This window comes from Diceros bicornis, chromosome 39, assembly GCF_020826845.1.
Source record: "Diceros bicornis minor isolate mBicDic1 chromosome 39, mDicBic1.mat.cur, whole genome shotgun sequence".
In the NCBI taxonomy this organism is placed as follows: domain Eukaryota; kingdom Metazoa; phylum Chordata; class Mammalia; order Perissodactyla; family Rhinocerotidae; genus Diceros; species Diceros bicornis.
In genome coordinates this window covers 25,241,623-25,266,455 of record NC_080778.1, presented here as the reverse complement: position 1 = coordinate 25,266,455, position 24,833 = coordinate 25,241,623, and the positions used below count along the sequence as shown (strand labels likewise).

The 24,833-nt window shown below is 38.2% G+C and overlaps 1 protein-coding gene across 1 annotated transcript in view; it reads right to left on the bottom strand.

The window, feature by feature from the left end:
- GRM1 (glutamate metabotropic receptor 1) overlaps positions 1–24,833 on the bottom strand; it is a 392,786-nt gene that overhangs the window by 90,903 nt on the left and 277,050 nt on the right. The window contains 1 exon segment of the mRNA XM_058534236.1: positions 16,898–17,133. Within this exon segment, the coding sequence (XP_058390219.1) occupies positions 16,898–17,133 (236 nt within the window).

Sequence of the window (24,833 nt, the reverse complement as noted above, 5' to 3'; positions counted from 1 at the left end):
TGTGAATATACCTAACAACTTAGAAGATGGAGAATTCAAGAGAGCAAAAAGAAATACCAGCGAAACCTGATGAGAGACGTGGAAAGGACATAAGATTTAAGAATTATGATAGATAAATAAGATAGATATCATATGTCATGTTTAGATAAGTAAAATGGTTTTAAATATATTTATGTAACATAAAGAGATAGATAATATCATTAAGACCATATTACTATCTAAATATTTGTGTAAGAGCATCACATAATTTATTTCACTTAATTTTAATCTTTGCCCTTTAACATTAGTATCTACTTCCCATGTTACAGATGCGGCAACTGAGGCCTTGAAATGTTAAAATTTTTCCAAAGCCACACATATTAAAGAGTAAAACCAGAAACTGAATAAGAATCTACTAATCCTCATGCACAGATCTAGTCTAGAGTAGAAGTCATTGGTTGATGTGTGTACGTTGTGGGGGAAGGGGCAGAGAGGATATTTTAAAGGAGCTTGAGGACGGTAGGTCACACTTTTATTTTAATTGTTGCAATGCTTTAATTAGCAATACTGTCCACAGGGGAATTTTAAACCTAGAGAACAACATCAATAATTGCGATTACAGAAAATCCCATCCGGATTCTGGCATATCATAATTGCATAGAGAAGGTAGCTTCAAACTTTTGACAACTTGCACTGTAAACAGATGTGGCCAAAGATAATATGATTTATTTTTAGGAGCAGCTGGCCCTGACCAAGATGAACAAATGCAGTTTGAAGCAAAAAAAAGAGCAGGCGGCTATCCCACAATCTGTGAGGTGCCTGGAATACTGTCAAAATCCAGCCCCTCATGTTTCCCCAGCCTCAACAACTACCTGACCTTTAGTCTTCCTACTTGAAATCCCTGCCATGGAGATTTCTCTTCAAGTAGCATGTTTAAATCTCTTTGCTTGTCTTGCGTGAAAGGAGAAGCTAGGGAAAGGATGGGGTCAGGTGGGGTCAGGAGAGTCCAACCTGAAACCATTGGCATAGCATCTACTGACTTATCTGGCTGTCCCTGGAATCCTTGAGAAGAGCCTTAGGGAACAGCTATTTAGGAGAAATGCTCAACTCTCCAATGAGCTTTCATAGCTGCACTGATTGACCCCATTGCCATCCCTCCTCCCCACACTTGAAATGCATTTAGTCATCATGACCTTGGCCTACCTACCTTAAAGATGCTATAGGAAATGGTCCTAATAAGCCATTCTTAATTTTCCACAAATATGACGTTAAAGAAAATGTTTAGGATATTACAAAGTGGTCTCTTAATGCTGACTCCAGGAGAAAGTTATCTCAGGACTCCATGCCAGGAAGAGCTTCATTTCTATAAAGTATGGTAAGCAACTGGTGTATTGTATCTTTAGGACACTGTGGTTCAGAGCGACATTGGTTGCCCATCTCTAGCCATAGAACATGTATTTTGTCTCTAGATATGTATTTTGTCTCTAAACACCTTGAGTTTGTCTGATTTTCCCTACCCTTATTCTACAAAATTTTCATATTTTAAAAAGTCATATTGTAACTGTCACAGCAAAGAGGAGCCTAAGGAGACATGAGGACTAAATGTCATGTGGTATCCATTGAATGGCATCCTGGAACAGAAAAAAAAGGACATTAGGTAAAAATTAAGAAAATCTGAAAAAATGTGGACTTCAGTTAATAGTAATGTATCAATATTAGCTCGTTAATTACAGCAAATATAATGTACTAATGTAGGTTGTTAATGATATGGGAAACTGATTGTGAGGCATATGTACTATCCTGTACTATGAACTCCTTTCTTTTTGTCCTTCTTAAAATGAAAATAAGCCCCAGTTCCAAAGGATTTAAACAAAGAAGACCTCACTAGTGGAAACATGAAAACTCAGTACAGTAATACCTGATTATTACTTAATCTTACCTTGATGAGAAGAGAGAGGCATTTTGTTGACAAGCCCTTCTGGCTGATGAGTCTCTGTCTTGGAGTTCTGAATCTTTCATTCACTGTCTTAATAAAAACTACTACTATTAATTTAGTAAAGAAGGAAATTTCTCTTCATCTTTGGCAAAAATTTTCCAAGGCATTTTGACACAGTAATTCTGTCGATTAAAGGTTTAAGTGAGTTAAAAAGTCCAAAAGTTTTAAAAATATGCTGTATGCACAAGACCCTCTCCCTGAAATAAATGGCTGTAGTGCTACTCCTGGATTAATAGTTTCATAGATTGTGCTATTGCTCACGCATATTAGATGCTTTCCCTTGAGATGGGTTATATTTCTTGTCTCCATTGACATTTGGCTGGACCATAGGACTGGCTTTGATCAATGAAATATTAGTGAAATGTCATGTGTAACTTTTAGCAGAAGCTTTAAATCCAGATCACATTGGCCAAGCTCTGTTCCCTTGCCACAATTACTAATGTCCCAGATAGAAGCTGTTCTTATCAGACTGGCTCCCAGAGTGCAGAACACATGGAGCAGAGTCTTAACTAACACATAGTGGATGTGTGGCATGATGAGAAACAATTATTTCTGTCATGGGACATTAAGTTAGGGGTCATTTGCTATAACAGTATATCCTGACCAATATGAAAATTCGTACCTAAAAGTAGGGAGATGCTACAATAACAAAGACAATAATGAACCATAAAATATGAGGCTTATAGAAACAGGCAGCAGATAGCAAGAACACTGTGACCAGGGTCTAAAAGGACATTAATCCATTATTGTGCAGTGGCAAAATATTCGGTAACATAGTCACCTGTAATAACTTGGAAGGCAGATGTTCTATCAAATGAGTTTGTGTGTTTAGGCAAGGAGGTAGGAATATTAAATGTACGGAGATGAAGATGAAATTGATTCTCACTTCCAACTCTTAAAAGATAAAACTGAGAAGGTCTTTATGCCACAAAGGGCCAATGAAAACTCAGCTTCATGGCAAAGACCAAATCAAAACTCAGATTCTTGTGATAAACTCTCTTAAGGAATTTATTTGGCTCTCACAAAACTTTGAGATGAAGAAAATTGCGAAGAGAGAGGGGACTAAGACTGTGGCTTTTCATTAGAAGTCTGTTAGCCTCAAGGTTCCTAAAATTAAGTCTGGAAGGTGAGGCTTCTCTAAAAAGAATTGTAGGCATGGTTTGGTACATGTTGTGATGGATAATCTAGTTAAAGAGGAAGCTACGTTTTTTGAAAGAGTTTTACTAGAAAAAGCAAAAGCTACCAGCCTACACTAAAAGAGACTGTGACCCATGAAGATTTAGAATGGTCCTTGAGCCCCAAACTTTTAGGCCCAGGGAGCAGATTGAGAAAGCTGCTTGGCCCCCAAAGAAGACAGTCTGCAAAGCCCCATCAGAAGAGGCCAAGGAGGATGATGGGAAAGAAAGGACTTTCCTGAGATTGGATGCAAGGGACGTGGAGAATACTAGACTAGAGCTTCTCCCAGGAAGCACATCAGAGCACACTCAGGGAACATTTCTCAAAATCAGTAAAGGACACTTGCAATATCTTCCCAGAGGGATTTCAGAATTTCTATGGACCAATCACTGCTGTATATCTCTAAGACTCTGCCTTTTCCAAAAGGATTATTTTTGTAATTCTTTTGTTGCTCCCCATTATACATTTGATGCAGAGGGGCCAGCTAACTTGTCTCTTTCACCCATGGAACTGTGAAAGAAGAGGAATCATGGTCAGATTTATGTAGAGAATATCATACAATCCCCAACTTTGAGCCTGGTGATTGGATGGGCCTCTTGGGTTGTCCCCCTTGGAGAGTGGATGAATGTATGTTGCGTGAAGAAATGAGATTTATCTAAATAATTTCAAACAGAAGGACAGAGTGTGGTAGATTCTATTGTTGTTCACAAAATGTTTGCTGCCTTTTCCTGGGAGAGGATGGTACTTCTCCTCTCAATGACACCAGGCCAGGCCTGTGTAGTTTTCTTTGGCCAATGAAATAGTATCAGAAGTAGTGAATGTCACTTCCAAGTAGAAACTCTAAGAGCCAGCACATGATTTGCCACACCCTCTTTTTCCTCTGTAATAATGGGCAATGTTCCAGATAGAGGCTGTATTCTCAGCCTGGTTCTGGAGCAAAGATGACCTGGAGAAGAGGTATGGAAACCCTGCAATGAAATGGAACATAAGCCAGAAGTAAGTCTGTAGTTTGATGGTACTGGAATTTGAGGGGCATTAGTTACTGCAACTACATTACATTAGTTACTGCATTAGTTACTGCAACCTAGTCTATCCTAATCGATTTCTGTTTCCATTTTGTATTTCTTGATTTCTATTTAATACTCCATGAAATTTTTAAAATATGGAGTGCTAAAAACAGGCAGTTAAAAAATCTCGATGAGAAGTCCACTTTACTCAACAAGTGAGAAACTCTGGATCTTTTCACCCTTACTAAGAGCAAACCTTATGGTCAGACCTTGGAACTAATGATTATCTAAATCGAAATCCAAATTTGACAGGGAATGCAGAAAAAGCACAATATATAGGCCCAAGGGACACTAAGCTCAAATAAGCTTAGTTAAATTGACAGCCTTTGGCAGAGTTTGTGTTGTTCTCGGCTATAACTTTAGAAGATGACAATAAAGAAAAAAATAAATAACTTTATATTGCTCAGCAAGCCCAAAGATAATTTAAAAATGGAAACCTAGGACTTGAATATTGAGGTGGTGCAGTCATAGCTATTTTTCCTGGGTGCAAGGGCAAGATACCAGAGAAGACAGGGGTGCGTATGGCCACTGAGCTCAGGACCTCTCTGTTTGTACCTCTCCAGACCTTTGCTGAATGAAATGATCTGTATCTTTTCTTTAAACCAACTCACATTCACTCATTAATTAATATATAGATGAATGAAAAACTATTGAAAAAGGACAAACTCTGATTCACCAGGAGGCCCAGGCTCTAGCTCTACTGTACAGCCAGGCTCCTGGAAAATGTCTGATATCTTGCTGTATGTCTGTGGGATAAAGATGGAAAATCATTATATGGAGCCAATTGAGAGACGAGGGACAGAGAATATCTGTAAGGATGCTTCTCTAATTGTGGGCTTACAGGAGGTTGAATCATCCGGAAAATTAGTTCTTTGTTTCTCTGTGGTCCGAGCATGGTGTTTATGATGTTCTCAATGTGGGGGTGCAGAAGAGCAACCCCAACAATGGAAAACCAAACAACAGGGATTAAGGACATGTAAAATGAGGAGGTCCATGCATTCAGATACTATTCTGGTCAGCCAGGGGCACATGTCCTCAATTGCCGAGATACTTTACTACAAAGAAATTGTCTTGTTAAATCTGCTCCTAAAGAGTTATATCCTGCTCTCTTGGCAGCTGTCAACAGAGGCAGGGCTGCTGTAAGAGAAAGAGCTGAAGTAGCTAGTAGAAAGGTCTGAGAGAAGCTAATCCCTTGCTCTGTGGTAGGCAGAATAGTGGGCCCACATCCTAAAGCCTGGAACCTGTGGATAAATTAGGTTAAAAGACAAAAAGGACTTTTCATATGTGATTAATCCTCCCTTGAGATGGGAAGATTATCTGTGGTTATCTAGGTGGGCATAATTTAATCATCAGTCCTTAAACTGGAGAACCTTCCCTGGTTGTGGTCAGAGAGAGATGTGACTATGGAAGAAGGGCCAGAGAGATACAACATTGCTGGTTTTGAATAAAAAGGAAGGGGCCCATGACCAAGAAATGTGGGCAGCCCGTAGAAGTTAGAAAAAGCAAGGAAACAGATTCTCCCCTAGAGCCTTCATAAAAGAATGCAGCTCTGCTGACACTTTTATTTTTGCTCAATGAGACCTTGTTCAAGTTCTAGCCTACATAACCATAAGATGATAAATTTGTGTTGTTTTAAGCCACTGTATTTGTAGTAATTTGTTATGGCGGTAACAGAAAAGTAATACATTTAGCAATTGCCTGATCTGGACATAGAGAAACACAGTGGTTGGCCATGACTTATTGGTTTTGAAATGCCAATGCTTCAAACAAGCCTACCAATAAATAAAACAAACAGAAGAGATTGATTCAGTGTTAGAAATTACTAAATTCTCATTAGCCACCACAGCTGCCACTGCCGGGACCAAAACCTTGGCAAGCTCTCAGCTTGGACAGTGATACATGGTTCTAAATTTTGAAAATTGAAAAAAAAAAAAAAAGAGCTAAAGAGCTCATAAATTTTAAGTATGAATTTCTTCCTGTTCTTACTGTAACTGCTTGGCCCTACCCTAGAGATTCTGATTCAATTGATGCATTGTAGGACCCAGATTTGTACAGTAGATGTGTACTTGATGATTTTAATAAGCCAAGCTTGAGAACTACTGCTCTGAAGGACAAGCTTCTTATTCATATCATTCTAGGGGTTGAGTTACTAATTTATCCAAATGGATTGGAGTATTAGATCCAGATCTATTTGAGGCAAGTCCCCATGGATTCAATTCATTGACATTTCTAGCAAATTTTAAATACTTGTCCCCATGTAGTGTCCATGAATGCCCACCAAACTTCTATAAGGATTTGTGTCATAACCTGTTGTTTACCAGCCAGTGACCCTCCAGAGAAAGGTAAATTAGTAAATAAATAGAATGGCCGTATAAAATTATGACATGACATTGACATAGGTCTAGGTGATTATGATAGCAGATTTGACATTACTTCACATAGCTCTTTGGTGTGAGTTTGGACAAGCAGTTCCCGGATATGAAGTATAATGTCCCAAGTGTACTACTGTGTCCTAGAGACACAGGAACTAGACTGTAAGTGTAACAGGTGGGCTGATTATATAGAGCCATGCCCCACTCATTAAGGCACACATGTGTATTATAACTTGGGGTTTGAGGTTGGTTTTCAGAAAAAGCAGCCACTAGAGAAATTACCACCATGGAACACACTCAGGAGGTTGTTCAGAGAGATGGCAATCTTAATTCCATAATAACAAATAAAGAATCATGCCTAATGATTGGTTCATAATACGGGTATAAAATATTCCCTTCATCTTAACCATTACCTCCAAATAGCAGAAATAATGGAATGATGGACCAGATTCCTCAAGAACTAGCTCAAAAGTCTCACTGACTCTTAAACTCTAACAAGTCATTTATCTTCTCAGTGTTTGATCCCTTTATGATGCTGTTTTCCCAGTCATATATTTCTGTAATGAATGGGACCAAGAGGGAAATAAAAAGGAGAAGGAAAACATACACCTTCCACAGGATCCAGTCATTCCGCAACTAGGACTTGACCTAAAAGAAAAGAAAGCATAGATCTATACAAAGACTTGTACATGGATGTTCACAGAAGCTTGGTTTGTAATAACCAAAAACTGGAAACAACTCACATACCTATCACCAGGTGAATCGATAAACAAATTGTGATAAATCCATATAATGGAACATTACTCAGCAATTAAAAGGACTGAACTGTTGGTACATGCAATACAATGATGTATCTCAAGATAATTGTGCAGAGTGAAAGAAGGCAGGCAGACAAGAGCTCACAATGTACTCACAATTCATATTAAAGTGTAGAAATTACAAATTAACTATAGTGACAGAAAATCAGTAAGTGGCCATCTATGGATGGGGGTGGAGGGGGTGGGGAGTGGTGGGAGGGAGGAATTTTCAGTGAGACAAAAACGAATTTGGGGAATGATGTTTATTATCTTGATTGTGGTGGTGGTTACATGGGCATACACATATGTAAAAATTTATCAAATTGTTCATTTTAAATATGTGCAATTTACTGTACTTCAATTATACCTCAATAAAAATATAAAAAATAGGAGAAAAAGAGCAAATGGGCTGGAACTCCAAGTATATTTGGTCATACCCATCATAAAAGGACTATAACTTATTATGATGGCTGAAATTATGACTTTACTTCATGTGAGTTTCCCCAGCAGCAAATGTGCACTAGACATGAAATGAAAACTATCCTCCTGATGAGAAGCTACACAACTTATAGGATATAGAGTAAGCCCATATGTATCCACTTGGGACCATCCAAATATATACTAAGCCTCTTATGCCAGGATGAATTCTTTATGAAGAATAGTCATAGATTTTAATTATTAAAAACTCTCAAATTTGTTCAGAAGGCAGGCTGGACCATATGAGGGAGTACTCAACTTTGGAAATATATAAATTGTTTAATAGGGAGAATTGTTTAATAGGGAGAATTCTTCAATTGATCTAATTGAAGAATTTATGAACAGATTGAACCAAATTCTAGTAATAACACCTAGTAATAACACCAGTATATGCACCTTAGGCCAATCTCTAGGTAACTAGTTTGCAGACGTAGTGAAAAGGCTCATCAGATATCCAACATTATACAATTGTAAATTCAATGCTTCTATTAAAAGAGAAAATATTAACTGGTCCCTGTTACAATGAGTGTTGGAGGCCTCAAAGAATTTCCCTTTTTATACCTCAAGTCTATTCTGCTTGATTCTAAAAAATTATTCAAGCCCTTTGGGAACAGAATCAAGATGTATATAAAGTAAAAGGATGGAAAACGTATGCCCTTGCATCAACCTTTATGACTCTTTTTTGTTTTTTTTGTTTTTGTTTTTTTTTTTTGGTGAGGATGATTGTCCCTGAGCTCACATCTGTGCCCATCTTCCTCTACTTTGTATGTGGGACGCCGCCACAGCATGGCTTGATGGGCAGTGTGTAGGTCCATGCCTGGGATCCGATCCCACAAACCCTGGGTTGCTGAAGCAGAGAGTGTGAACTTAACCACTACGCCACCAGGTAGACACCTCTTTATGACTTTTGGATGAGAGAACACGTACATGTTTCTATAAGTCCAATCAATCATTAAAATGACATGGAATAAGAAACTATACTGAACTTAAACAAGCAAGTGAAGACATGCCCGGTCTTTACAGGAATCAGTCCGCCCTGTTTGGGGTGGCATCTCTGTGGAATCATCAAGCAAAGTGGAAGGAAGGCTTTGCTCATTGCCTCTTTCAGCTGTTTGTAGTTGGTCAGGCTATTCAACAAGTCCATCATGCTGGAAACACTGACTTGCGAATTAGACCCAAATAATTATAGAAACAATCAAACTCGCTTTTATGGAGTTGGAAAGGTAGAATGCGGCACTGTTCAGTAGAACTTTCTGTAGTGATGGGAATTTTCTGCGTCTGTGCTGTCCAAGATGTAGCCACTAGTCACATATGGCCATTGACGCACGAAATGTGGCAAGGGAGACTGAGGAAGTGAATGTTTAATTTCATTTAACTTTAGTCAATTTAAATTTAAATATAAACAGACACACGTGGCTACTGGCTCTCACATTTGGCAGTGTAGGTCAAAAATATCAATGAGAGAGAAGCAGACCAAGATTGTGCTTACAGTATAATATTATCTCCAGAGCTTCATCCATGTGTGATAATTAATGAGATTGGTCTGAGAAATTATAATGTCCAGGTGCGACACAAGGTCAATTCACCTTTATTCTTCCAACCAAAAGATATAAACACATCTGCCATGTTTGTCTCCCTTCAAAATTCATATGTTTAAGCCCTAATCTCCAATGTGATAGTGTTTGGAGATAGGGATTTGGGGAGCTAATTAGGTCTTGAGTTGGAGCCCTTGTGATGGGATTAGTGCCCTTAGAAGAAGAATGCTTACTTCCTTTCTCTCTCCATCCTATGAGGAAACCAAGAAGAGGGCTCTCACGGAGTGTGACCATGCTGGCACCCTGCTCTCAGAGTTCCTTTCCTCCAGATCTATGAGGAATAAATGTTTCTTGTTAAGCCACTTTGTCCATGGTAATTTGTTATAACTGTCCAAATGGACTAAGACAGCACCCTAAGCCTTGGAAATATATTTCCATAAGGCAACTTCGACCAGCACTGCATGAGAATCTGTAACTGTTTTGTTTTGATGGAGTTTGTTTGGCTCAGCTATGACTATGTCCCATTTGTCAGCACTTCCTGTATGCACACTGGAATTCCTAAGTAGAAGTGTTTTACTGTCTTGGGTCAGGGGGCTTTGGAATCCTCGCAGGATTTAGAAAAATGTTTGGCTTTGCTCCATGAGGTACAGGGTACAATACTTTCTCATAGGGGTGAAAGACTGAGAATTCTAGCATTGGGTTGAAGATTTATGTTCCTTAGTTTAACTAAACCAACTATTGCACCATGTGATGATCATGGATTATAAGGCTATAGAGACCCTTATCAGTCATCTATTGCCACAATAATGCTACATAACAAACCACCCCAACAACAACAAATATTTATTTGAGTTGATGAGTCTAGGGGTCAATCGTATAGCTCCGCTGCCCTGAGTTGGACATGATTCATCTCAACTAGGCTTGTTTATGTGTCAATAGTCAGTCAGCTAGCGAACTGACTGAGGACTGGCTTATTCAGGATGACCTCAACTGAGAGGTCATCCTGCATCTGCTCCATGTTATCTCTCATCTTCTAGAAGGCTAACTCAGGCTTGTACAGATGGCTGAGGGAGAACTCCAAGAAAGAAAATAGGTGAAGTTAAGTTTCTGGAGGCCTAGACTGGGAGCTAGTAAGCTGTAAGTTCAAACCAGATTCCAGAGGTAGGGAACAAAACTCTACCCCTTAATGGGGGGAGCTACAAAGTCATATTTCAAAGAGCATGGATATAAGAACGGGTAGAGAATTTTGAAGTCTTCCACAAACTCCAATTAACAGTGCCAACTTCTTGGTTGAAGGCAAATGATATTCTTCAGGAGTGCATATTGGCATTGGGGCCAAACTCCCAAAGGTAAATAGAAGTTATTACCCTCGAACCTAATGGGCTGAAGCAAATTGGAACCTATCTCAGCTTATAGACCATCTTAATCTAGATCAAACTGTAATAGACCAATCTCATGCAGCCTCACATAATAAGTTAATTCAAAACAGAAAGTCCAAAACGTTTGAAACCTAATAACGAGGCAAATATATTATAAAAATTAGTCCCAATCTAAAATTTTTGAATGGCAGTCTCCAAGCTCCTGGGGCAAGTGTACTATGCTTGGAAGTCTTGAAATTATGTTATATCAGACCAGTTGTCATTATCCTACTAGTTCTGAGCTGTTGGTGAGCATTACAGACACCATCCAAATTCTTTCGTTATGTCTTGGATAATAACCAAATGCATGGATATAGTCGCTTTAAAAAAACATTGTGCCCATCTGTTCCCAATTGGTACAGAGAATAAAAGGAGAAAGTGAAATTATTCTTGTAAATTCACTGGACTGTGAAAAAGGCTGCTGAGAACATAGTGAACCTGGTAAACTCATACACTCAATGTACTGCTGGCCACAGTAAATCTTAACATTGTCATATTGTAAAACAATGGTAATATACGACTTTAAGAGATCCCCAATCAGTCATGTTCTTACATCAATAACTATATATTTAGGAATCTATGGTGAGGGAACAATCCAAAAATAGCAACAACAACAACATAAAAACTCTCTGTACCATATTCAGTGTTTTTTTGTAAGAAGGAAAATGGGAAGCAACCTAAGTGTCCAACCATATAAGAATGGCTAAGTAATTATAGTATTTTCATTGGGTAGAATATTATGGAGCTATTAAAGTGGTGCTTATAAAGGCCATGCAGCAATACCAAAAAAGTAAAGTGTGATCCCATGTGAAAATAAGATACAGAATGATATGCACACTATGATTATAACTATGCAACACAAAATGAAAAAAGTCTGTAGAATTTCATGCAGTGCTGGTAGGAGTTGCCTTTTGGAACTCTCTATTTTCAAAAGCCTTAGAAATGTTCATATCTTGTGATAGAGTAATTCAACTTCCAGAATTATATCTTAAGAAAATTATCCAAAATGCAAAAAAGAAGAATTTTTAGAAAAAAATTTTTATTACATTGCTGCAGCTTTTTAATTTAATTTGTGAAGAATTGAAAACAGCCTAACCATGTAGGAAAAATGAAATGGTTAAATAAGTTATAGCTTACTGTTTGCAGAATGTTATGCAGCCATTAAGAATGAAAGAATTTAAGGACAAAAAGAAATTCATAAATTTAAAAGAAAAGGCCGTATTCATTTTAAAAAGCAATATATAAAATAGTATTAACTACATGATTTAAAACTACATAAAGACAAAAATACATCAAAAATTTAAGTGTATTTAGTAGAAATATATCAAAAATCTAACAGTAATTAACAGTGGTTATATAAGAGAAAAATCTTTTTTTCCATTTTTTTTATTATTATTATTATTTTTTTGGTGAGGAAGATTGTCCCTGAGCTAACATCTGTGCCAATCTTCCTCTGCTTTGCATGTGGGTCGCCACCACAGCGTGGCTTGATGAGTGGTGTGTAGGTCCACACCCAGGATCTGAACCTGTGAACCCCAGGCCACCAAAGTGGAGTGCACAAACTTAACCACTACACCACCGGGCTGGCCCCCAAGAGCAAATCTTAATGCTCTTCATCTTTCTTATGTTTTTTTACATTTACAATTTTCATACAATAATCATAGTAAGTATGTATTGCTTTGATAATCAGAAAAAAATTATAAAAGTCTACCTAGAAAAAATAAAAGAAAATATCTATATTGGCATTGTGTAAGGACGGTTGATTAAGGGTTGTGTGCTTATTTTTTTCTAGTTGTCACGTCTTGGAATGTAGTCAGGTTAAGTCTGTAATTTCAAAAACAGTAATTTTTAATGAGTTGATCCATGTCATACCTTATTTGCTTTCTGGTGAGGCATGCTGCTAATAACAACACTTTACATTTATGTAGGGATTTACAGATTACAAAGTATTGCACTGGTACTATTTCACTCAATTCTCACAACACCGGTGTGAAGTAGCAATTGTTACCAGGTTACAGTTGCAGAAATTGGGACTCAGAAGTTGAGTAAGGTTGTCCAAGATGTGGCAGATATACAGCTGAGTCAGTGTTGGACCAGATTTGAATTTCCAAATGCTAAACTCAGTCAGCTTCTGTGGAATCTTTCTAGCAATTCTCATCAGCAATGATAAAGCACTATGCCACTGCAAACAACACAAATGCTGTAAGCAACTAAGACATCTATTAGAAAAGAGTGACTTTGATTTGCTATATATATACTCTTTCCACTGTCCTAACAATGATTAATTTTTTAGAAATTAGGCTTTGGCGTCTCGATTAGTGCTTTCCCAACACAACTCCAATCCCTTGATGTACTCAACTAATTAAGCAGTGATGTAGACTTTGCATGAAGTACTTTTTAATTAGCTACAATGATTCCCAAGTTATTCAGCCTGGGCTCAGGACCCTGAATATTCAAACTGACAATCTAGTGTACACGAACTCTTTATTTAAGTAGTGACATCTGAGATTAAGCTCAATAAAGGTTTCTATGGAAACTAACTGCAATATCAAAACTTTTCAAAACACCGAAAGTGACCCAATTAGAAGAGGTAAAAATGAGTGACAGTAGCTTTCAAGAGTATAGAAAGGTTAAATCTAATTCCTCACACTAATTTTCATAAGTGTATCTGTATATTCATTAGAAGACTATGGAATTCATTTGATATTCAAGGATCTCAACTAGCAAAAGTGATATGTGAAGTGAAAGTTTATGTTCTCCAATAACATTAAAGCCAGTTTCACAGAAATACAGACATCAAAATTGAAGAGCAAGGTAAGTTCACATGAATGCACACACACATAGATAACATAGACAAGCACTGCTAAAGATAAAATTTGAGGATTTCTCCAGAAGAAAAGATCAATAAATTTTATGATTTAGTTCCAAGTGGAAAAGTTAAATAAGCTTTCTGCCTTCCTTGGAACTAAGAAGAGAAAGAAATATTTGCTGAACTTGACTCCAGAATGAAATGCAAACGTAAATATGTTTATTAAAGCTTTAAATAGTTAAAAATAGCTTTGAGAGTCAAGCATAATGTCAGCACAATTCATGAATGTGCAAGTTGTTATTTTCTGCCATGAACGTTAACCAGATTCAGACTTTAACCTTGACATTTGCATGTACTGTGACAAGTGGAAACCCAAAATGTTATTGTACATGGCTGCAGAGTTCTAACTTTTGTTTTAAAAGCTCAGGTCACAAGGTAGTTTCCTGGAAATCCTACATAAAGACATCCAAGCATGTTTAATAAGCAGTATTCTGAATTTTACCAATGAAACAAAATGTCAAAGGAGCACGAATACTTGCACCACTAACACGCATCTCAGACTTAACTTGTCATAAATCTAGCTCCTGATCCTTTCCCAGCCTGCTTTTCCTAGAGTTTTCCCCATCTCAGTCAACGGCAACCCCATCTGGTTGCTCAGACCAGAGTCATTCTTAACAATTCTGTCAGCAAATCCCCTCAGCTCTCGTTCAAAATACACTCAGAATTCAAGCGCCTCTCTCCATCTTGCTTGCTACCATGGCCCAACCCATTACCCTCACACCTGCATTATTACAGCAGCCTCCTCGCTGCTCTGCTTCCTTCTGCCCTTCTCCCTTCTGTCGAAGCTTAAAAACTGCAGCAAGAGTGATTCTGTTCAGAAAAGAGTAAGGCCATCATGTGTCTGCGGTGCTTGAACTTCCCCGTGGCTTCCCATCTCACTCAGAACAAAGCCAAAGTTCTCACAAGGCTGCACCATCTACTCTCCTGCGGGCCTCTCTGTTCTCCCACGCACTCGCTGGCTCCAGCCAGCCTGGGATCCTTACTCTTCTTCCACTAAGCCAGGCATGCTGGTACCTCTTTTCATTTGCTATTCCCTCTGCTTGGAATGTCCTTCCCCACTGTTTACATGGCTCACTCTCTCATAGCCTCTACACCTTGAATCAAATGTCACCTCCTCAGTGAGCCATTCTCTGCCCATTCTCTTTTAAATTGCAATCCCTCCACCCCATCATTCCCTACTCCCATTCTTTACTTTCTCCGATGCTTTTATGATCAATTAAATGAGAATATATTTTGCTTAATTTATTTTTGTTTACTGTTTGTTTCTCTGCACTGGAATGTAAGGTTATTGATAACAGTTCTTTTCCTCTTCTGTTTCTGTTTATTTCCATCTCCTAAAATAAAGCATTGCACATAGTAGGTGCTCAATAAGTTTTGTTGAATGTTGAATGAATAAAATACATTTTAATTAAAAAATAATAGTCATTAACTTTTCCTTTAAAAAAAGTAAAACTCATTGACTTCCTAGAGGAAAACAATATAAATTAACTGATCAATTCACTACTAAGAAATGACTGAGAGTCCAGAGATCAATGTTGCGTAGGGTTCTATAAGGGTTATCTTCAAAGATCTTACAGTTCAAGAATGAAAACAACATTCATTGGGAAACAGAGAACAATACAAGGTAATATATTACTAAACGCTCAGTCCAAAAGCAGTCAAGCATTGTGGTATTTGGGAGGTGTGTGTTCTAATTCCATGCTGCCATTAACCTCTGGGAAACTGTGGCCCCTCCATCCTCAATATCTTTATTTTGCAAATTAGGAGAATGAGCTAGGTGGTTCATCAGCCCATTAGAATTCTTAATTTGTGTTTGCCTCTTATTTGAGAGAAAGGAAAAGTCAGTAGAGATACATATGTGACAAAAATGGTTAGCTACTCAGCATTTCCGTTCCCCTCCTCCTCGCTCTCAGCCTGCCAAGAAACCATATCAAGGAAGTTCTAGAAACCTTGATTGATTGAAAATAGATCCATCTCAGGCAGTTTCTCAGTTAACTCTGCTAAGTCAGACATATATCACTGCATTTAAATATATTGGCATTTTAAAGAATTTTCTAACATCAAAATATGAATATTATTAAAACTAGAAATATTTTATGTAGCTAGCCATATTCTTACCCTGTCTTATAAAAACCCATTGTCTCTGGTTATTATTTATCTGTATCATGTGTATGATCTGTTTTGATTTGCCCAGAGACCACAAGTTTCTCTAGGTCCAGTGTCATGGATTATACAGCTCTCTGTTCCTTTTTTTGCTGTTTACAGTGTTTTATACATGAGTGTTTTATGAACAAATGGGTTCTAGACCTTTCTAAATAATATCTTCTCAGCGTAGTTACAGGAAATATGTGTAAACCACTGTGCTACAATACAAACTTGGTCACAGATAGAGTCCTTAATGCCTGGCCATCATGCTATGTTATCAACCCTGTATGGACACTGGCTTTGAATAGTACTATGGTAGACCAAAGATGACCTATCTTTGAAGTATAGATAATACTGAAAAAGGATAAGGGATAGCAAAATGTCCATGCAGTAATAACAATATCATAAAAGTTACTATGCTAAGAAGTCTGGGTTATAGTAGTTCCTGGTAGGCAAGGAGGAGGACTTCCCGTGGAGTTTACCAAGCCCTGAAAGACCTGGAACAATGAGCTGCCCTTTCCTGGCATGCCTCTAGTGAGCAGTGCATGAGAAGTATCTTTCCCACTGGGAATCATCGTTCCTGTCTACAGAGGAGAATGCAGAGTCTCTTGCCACCTATACACACACATTGGTGGTATGGCCTTGGATGACATTATCTCATCTTCTCCTGACTTGTATATCAAAGCAAGTCACAAAGAAGAAAAAGGGATCAAACCAGCGCTGCTTACTTTTGTCTGCGGCTAACATCGCCTAAGCATGCCTGCGATAAAATCTCTTCTCTGTGGCTTGAATCCTAGATACCTGAATTCTCAGTTTGCCTTTCCTTGACTTTTGTTGTCTCTTCTTACTACTTACTCCACCAGAGACCACAGCAATCTTTCTAGAATACAGAAACATGAATCCCTGGGGCAGTATACACTCCCTCCTCATTCTAGCTATTTTATAAAATAAGAGGGCAATTTAGTCTTTGGATCTCCAGTGCTGACATCTTCTATTCTCATTTAACAAGCTGTAATGGGGCTGGAGGAGATGACCAAACCTCTGTGATTTTGTGAACACAAGTTACCTGTGCAGATTCTTTTAAAGTTGGGATTTTCCAGAAGGTGTCCTGGTAGGCGGCACTGGAACCGATGTTGCCAGAACTCAGGGAACCAGGGATTCCTTGTATTAGTGTCCAGTCTCAGTTTCAGGAAATAATCATCAAATGACCTGACCTCTGGAGACTGCAGCTTTATCGTGATTCCCCCGTTGGCTTCCACCTCATAACCTTCAATGACTTCATCTCTGTCTGCCCATCCGTCACTAAAAAAATTCAGGGATCGGGGTGGGGAGAGAGAAAGACAGATGTCTCACAAATAGAGCTCAGAGTTATGCATGAATGAAGCATTTCAGCAAGGCTGAAAGTCTATTTTAAGCCAGCATTGCTACCCATCAATGACTTTTTTCTTTTTTGGTGGAGAGTAGAAAGTTGTGAAATCATAATATCCTGTTTGTTTGCTTTTCACAGTAGTGAAAGTGATGATGATGATGATGATGATGATGATGATGATGATAGTAACAATTACAAGAACTAATGTTTATTGAGCATTTACTAGTCATCAGATTCTGTGAGACTCACTTTTGCTGAGTCAGAAGATGTTCAGCAACTAGCTGAAGTCCTACTGGACCTGAATATGGATCCAGGCAGTCTGACTCCCAAGCCCAGTGCTCTTTACAACTAGGCCGCAAAGCCCATCAGTTGCTGTCCAAACCAGAATAAAATAAAACTCAGGTGCTCACCTTGACAATAAGAGCTCAGCAAGGTTTCAATGCTGCTATCAAGACCATTGTACAAGCTGCGTCATACGGGGTAAAAAATTGAGCTAGGTCAGAAACATGACAACCACAGATTCTGCTCCTGGGTATTGTTCAAACTTGCACCACTTAGAAGTGACCAGATGCCTTTTTTTTCCCTCTAATGCTATTTCAAAAAAACAGCATTAAAAGAAAACAATCTCACTCCCCAAAATAAAAATAATCCTTCTGCTCACTAAATGGGAGTTCACTGACATTGTCTTCAGTGGGTTCAATTTTTTAAAATTTGGTCACCTTCTGGAACATTCACATCTGCCATGAGTGATACAGCTCCAATTTAATTCAAGTGTACATATGAGCCAAAGCAAGCCTCACGTGAGTGGCTGTGATCCCCTCCCAAGAGGGTGTCAAAGAAAAATTCTACCAGATAGAGTTAAACAGGTAAAGAAGACTTTATTCAAGACTATTCCGTAGGCGAGAGACACTGAACTCAATTCTGGTGAAACAAAAGGTGGGAGAGTTTTTAAGTGCAGGGGTGAGCTAGCGAGAAAGTGCTGGAGGACACCGAGGGGAGTTTGGTCAATGTGATTAAGCCATCTGTGTTTGATAATTGCCATTTATCTAAGTTAGGCTCCCACCTTCCCACAGAGACTGGGAGATGTGGGTTTGCTATCACTCTTGATAATCACATTCAAAGGGATGGCTCCCAGGTCCCTGAGAAAGAAATTTCTCTGTTGTGAAACTGGCAAGAGGCTGGGAGCAAGTTTGCATCTCAAAGGAGGTAGAGAAAGAATTTACAATGGCATATTTCTGAAAGTAAATACTCTAACAAAAGAGAAGTCAAGGGGCCCATATTCAAGAAGAAATTTGTCTAAAGTTTAGTCAAGGTGAGGAGAATATTAAGATTGTCTTGGTCAAGGGTGGATTTATTCTTCTACCCACAGAGTGGTGCCCTGCAGTTTCTGGAACATAACCATTCAGTCTCTGTCAGAGAAATTGTTTATCGCTTGCTTTTCACCGAACAGGGAGCTGGGCCAAATACATATGACTGACCATAGCTCTCCCCTCGATACCTGAGATCAATTGGGATAAATATGTCCTCCACTTAGCTGAGCTAACTGGTGACTTTCATTCTAGAATCTTCCCAGTGAACCACACAGGCGCTGCATTTTCAACAGACTTAATGGTTGTAGAAGGTATAGCTGATTTAACACGAGCCAGAGCTAAAGAGATTTTGAGGTGTAGTGTCGTCTAACCAGCCAGACCAGAGAATGTCTATATGCTTCTTCTAAATCCACAAGGATAGAGATTTTACAGTCTTGCACAGATCTTTCCTCCCTCCCCCTCTCCCTTCCTTCCCTCCCTCCCTCTGCCTCCCTCCCTCTTTCCTTCCTTCCTTCCTTTCTTCCTTCCTTCCTTCCTTTCCTTTGGCATTTGCCTAGCACTCACTATGTGCCAGATGCTCTGCTATGCTCAGGGTTCAGTTGAGAATGAGACATGCTATCTTTCTCCCTATGGTGTTACAGACTTGTGGGGAAAACAGACACCAAACAAGAACAACAAATGCTACGAAGGTACAGAAGGAGAGGTGGCCAGTACTATGGGGAGGAGGGGCTTGGGGGTTTAACTTAGTCTGCTGTGTGTGTATGTGTGTGAGTGTGGATGGGGAGAGGGGTGATTAGGGATGGCTTTCCTAAGAAAGTGATGTCTGAGCTAAGACCCAAAGGATGAGTGGTCATTAGTCAGGTGATGAGACGAGGAGGGATCGGTCTAGAAGGTTCCTGGTAGATTATCTAACATACAGGAAACACAGAAAGAGTATGGCTCATTCAAGGGATTTAGAGTCAGTACAGCTAGAGCATAGAGAGAAGTGTGGTAGGAGATGCAAGTGGGGGTATAAATCTCAGCCTGGGAACTGTTAGCTGCAGGACTACAGGAAGTCCTGAAAGTGTTGTAAGCCTATAACTTAATAAGGTCCTTCAGCTCTGCTCCTTTGTGGTAAATGACCTGAGTATTTTTCTGGCAAGTCCTTCTCTACTCACCATCACTGAATACCATGGCCAGTCAAATTGACTAAAAAACAAAAAGACAGACACATTTATCTTTCTATGTGCTCTGTCTACTTAGAAAGCTTCAAACTAGTTTAATTATTTAGATTTATTCACACTTATATCATAACTACATCTACAGCAACTTGAAGACCTGAGCTACAGTTCACCTCATGCTGAAAAGAAGGATAAAAATAAAACCAGTTAAGCTTTCAAGATATTCTGCCTCTGAGTTTATATTTAAAATCAAAATGACTTATAACTTGAAGAGAAGAATGACTTTTTGACATAAACTTTAGGCTTGAAAAGTGTTTCTCTTCAAGATTTAATATTATGCGAGATGTGTGTCTGTCTATGTATAGTTTGAACAAGAAACTCACAATTTTTAAAAGTGTATGAAATGAGCCTTCTATAATGTTTATTTGCATTTATTTTTTTTTAAATCATTCTCAGTTTATAAAAGCAAGTATTGTGTCCATGCTAGAAGCAGAGAAAGTGTGACTACTCCTTTTGCCCACCAACACAGAGAAGCACATCATAGGAGTAAACCTTTGTCTATGAATATAGACAACTGGAAGTCGTGTGATTTAGTGGGGTGGAGCCCTAATTCCCCTCTGCCATTGATCAAAGCCCTTCCCCTTCACTGTAGATGTCCCCATTGCAGAAATTAGAGTTGGTGTTAAATCCGAGAGATCACAAAATCAAGGAGAACCAGGATGTGATACAGAAAACATTCAACTAGGATTACTTGCTGACTATCTTTTGAAGTGTTAATTGCTCACGTTTTATAGATCTTAAATCGATCACAGGTAAGGTGTTAGGGAATGCTAATAAAAAGTCGCTGAAAAACATCCATAAAGCAATTCTTGGTTTGTATATATTTAAGTCGTTTCATCTACGTACCACTTGTTAAGTGTATTTACAGAGAATTTTAAAAGATTTTCCCTGTTTAGTTGTATTGGGATTTTTTACCAGGATATTGTTTTGGTGAATTCCCTGTGGCGCACACCTGAAAACAGGGAGCCAGCAGCTTGCCTGATACCTGGTATAGGTTTTGGTTGTTGTTGTTGATGGTGGTAGTGGTGGTGGTGGTGGTGGTATAGACTGTTCCTGACTAGAGATGATCTGCAGGCACCTGCTCACCAAAGTGACTGGAGTGAATCCTGCTGTGCTGGGAGCTGACCAGCCACAGGCCGTGCTGAACTCTCTATGAGACACATTCACGGCCTCTAGCCACCTCTGCTGCTCCATCCATCTCCCAATTATGGTTCCTTTCCCTATCTGGGGTCTGAAAATAAAACAGCATAATGTGGATGAACAGGGTGAACATTTAACAGAAAGCTATGTGTCCTAAGTATCCCTCACAAATATACTAGAATCCTTATTTCCTATCCTCCCTCCACATTTCTATACATCCAGCAATTCTTTCACAAGGCTGTTCTTCTCTTTCCACAAAATCACTGTTCTAGTCTCTGCAAAATTTCACAATCCAAACTTGAATAATAATAAGATTTCTTCTATTTACTAAATTCTGATATTAATGACCAGAAATATTATTTCTAATTCTACCAATTATAACGTGACAAGAACTACATGAGTGTTACTTTCACATTATATTAGTTAAAATAACTTAATAAACAAATTGATAGTAAAAAACAGAAATACAATAGTATTCATTTAAAAATTGCTCAAAAACATTTTAGAAAAGCCTATTTACATTCAATTAAAATAATTACAGTCTAGGGAGTAAAGCAATTTGATTTGTGTTATGAATTTAATTAATTGTGCACACCCAATAATAAAACTATAATTCTTTTTTTTCTATTGCGGTAACATTGGTTTAAAGCTATAATTATTTAAAAATATTCCAGAGGTTATCATATAACCAGAGAAAGAAGAGCATAATGAAAACAATATTTTCAAAAGCGTGTGAACAAGCACGAAAGTCTATAAACTACAATGCTAACCATTGTTGAAGAAATGTAGCATAAAATAATTTAAATCAGGTGACGTCAATTGTGGGAAATTTTATGGCAGCTTTTTTGGTAATAATTTAGATTGACTTTATTCATTCAACATGTATTCACTAAGAATCTCGTATGAGGCATTTTGCTTACTGCTGCAGATACATTGCTAAAAAGTACAGGCAAGGCTGCTGCCCACTAGGCATTTAATTACAGTGGTGGAGAAGACTGGTCACTGAATGCACAACAGTCACAGAGAGTTACGGTGACTGAATGGAAAGGAAGACAGGCTACAGAAGCACAGAGAAGGGGCAAGGGGTCATGTCAAGGGAGATTTTACCCGAGGGGAAGTAACATCTGAGATGAGACTTAAAAGATGAGTTGAAGTTACAGATAAAGAGAGAGATCAGGGTGGGACAGTTAAAAGGGGCACAAAGCTTTCAAACCACAGCAAGACATTTAGTTTACGTAGACTGTGTAAGGCAAGGAAAGATAGAACAAGCAGGGATAGATCTAAAAGAACTTAACATCTTTGTTAAGAGTTTTGGATTTTATTTTTATGGTGGTGAGAAACTACTCAGATTTTAAGCAAAGGTATGACGCGATTAGATTTGTTTTAGAAAGGTCATGCTAGAAGGTACCTGGAGTGTAAGTACTTGTGAAAGTTCTTTGGTTCTAAAATTCTCAGATAAAAACTGTGGAAACAAACACATACACAAGTGTATGCACACAGATATGCACACACACAGGCTAATTACATTGTAAAATGAAGCCACAGTGGAGGTGTTGATGCACCAGGAATTGGGGTAGTGGTCACAATTAGTTCATCTTTAATTTTAAAATTAGTTGCTGTCAATCCACCATGAATATAGAACTGATACAAAATGTAGGTCTCTTTAATTATCTAGGACAGGCACTTAGAGGTCACTCAGCCCACTGAAATGCAGAAGAGAGGATGCTTTTTTGTCCTGTACTCCTAGATTTAGAGTTCAAGCAGAAGCCTGACTTCCAGCCTTATGGTGTTTCAGTAGAAAAGTGACTGAGATAGAGGAGGGAATACGAAGGTATAAAGGCAAAAGACGAAGAATAAAGGAAATCCTCAAGGAGCTGAACCTTCATGTAAAGGGGATCTAGGTCAGAACAGTTATCATTATTTTCCCATATGCTCAGCCTTATCCCTCAACCCACCTCTGGCATCCTGAGCCTGGAATCATCTGCCACCTGGAGACGTGTGACTGTCCTCCTCTCCTAGCAGAAATGTAGGGCAAAGGTGTCTACTGATAAGCATTGCGCACAACCATGCCAATGTGGAGGCCATTTCCTAAACCTTCTACAGACCACTTCTTATGTATCAATGACAATTTCAAGCCGGAGTGAAAGAAGGGTGGGCCAAGGTGGAGAATTCCTTGTAGACAAGTAGGTCTTTTTTCTTCTTTCAAATTCTGCTACCACGGTAGAACCCCATTTTGTCTCTCATTCAACTAATCCTGAGAGACAATATGAAATAGGAATTGATTACCCAAACTTTCTAAGTGTCTGTTTCTCCATCTATAAGATGAGGCTGGAAAGGGTATCAACCTCTTAGAGTTGGGTGAGAATTAAATTAGATAATCCATGTAAAACACTTAGCACAATATCCAGCACATGACAAAGTCTTACCAGATGTTAACAGTTCTTTATCATCAATCTCCTTGTGATCCAGCCAATGTACTGAGCTATATCTACATGTGGAACAGACTTCCCTACAGAGGTGCTGCTCACAGTGTGATCTGAGGATCAGTACCAGTTCATGAACTATTTGTTACCAGTTGATGAGGAGGGAAGTACAGAGACTGAGAATAAGCATCTAGAAAAATCTATAGCAGTTAGACATTGTTGCAAGATCTAAAAACATGATTGATAGACTCATGTCATTGAATAGGGTATAAACATTTTTTTTTCAAATTCATACAGTGAATCACTGTGGCTCAAGCTGTATGTACGTCATATGCAGTAGAACCATGTTACAGTGTGTAACATTTTGAGGTTACATTGCCAATTGCAACCCAAAACTATATAAATATCTGAGAATATATAAGCACTTATTTTTATAAATTTATTTTTATACTCACTTTGTTTTAGTCAAGCCTGTTTTATAATTTATCACATAAAATTACTTTCTCAATTAGGGGAAAAAAAATTTTCATTATTTACTTTAACTCCAATTATGGATGGTCACACAAGTTTCACTGGACTTTTTTTTTTTTTTACAAGAAAAGACACAATATGCTGGATTTGACAATAGTAGTATTTGAATGTGGACATTCCACAAAAATGAGGGCAAAAAGAGTTCCAATGAAATTTACCCGAAAACGTGTCGACATATATTGAATTTGATTTTTATCCTTAATTGATGGTGAAGTGCTAAAACCATAGTGTATTATTTGTGGAGCCATTTTAGCTATTGAATTCATGAAATCATCAAAATTTACTAATCGTTTATACAGAAAACATAAAGGATTAAATTTAAGACCAAAATAATTCTTTGAAAGAAAAAGTATTGAATTAAAAAGCTGATAGGAGCATATGTTCAATATTCTATGTAAAAACATTAGTGTTTCACGGGTTTTATATGAAGTGGCATTTTGGGTTGCTGAGGCTAAAATATACATACAGTTGCCAAGACATTAGTGAATGATTGCTTGCTTCAGAGACATTTGCTTAGAAATGTTTGGTGACTCTGGAAGGTAGCTCAGGCACTATTTTCTGATGTCATTATAGCTCAGTGATTTCCAAAACTGCCTAATGATACAGAAAACCAATTCACTGAATAAATAAAGCTAGCCAACTCCTTTTTCGTTGTAACCTGACGAATGTGCAGATGTTAATTATGTGGAGTTGCTTCAGTATATGTGCAATTTGAAAATGATGAAGATTTGAAGGAAGAAATCTCTGCTCTTATTTAAATTCTCTTTTAGCTTCATTCCTGAGAAACACAACCAGCTCTGAGTGTTATAAAATCATGAAGAATTATTTTGTCGACAGATGTGGTTGGCGGTTTAAGTTTTGTATAGGGGTATGTTCTGATGCTGCCACTGCCAACGTCAAGAACACATTCTGGAGTAGTTACCTAAGGTAAGTAGCTTGTGAGAGAATGTCAATCAATGCAATGCTTCATTTTTTACGAAAGTCTTGATTTTTCAAAAAAAGTCAGCTG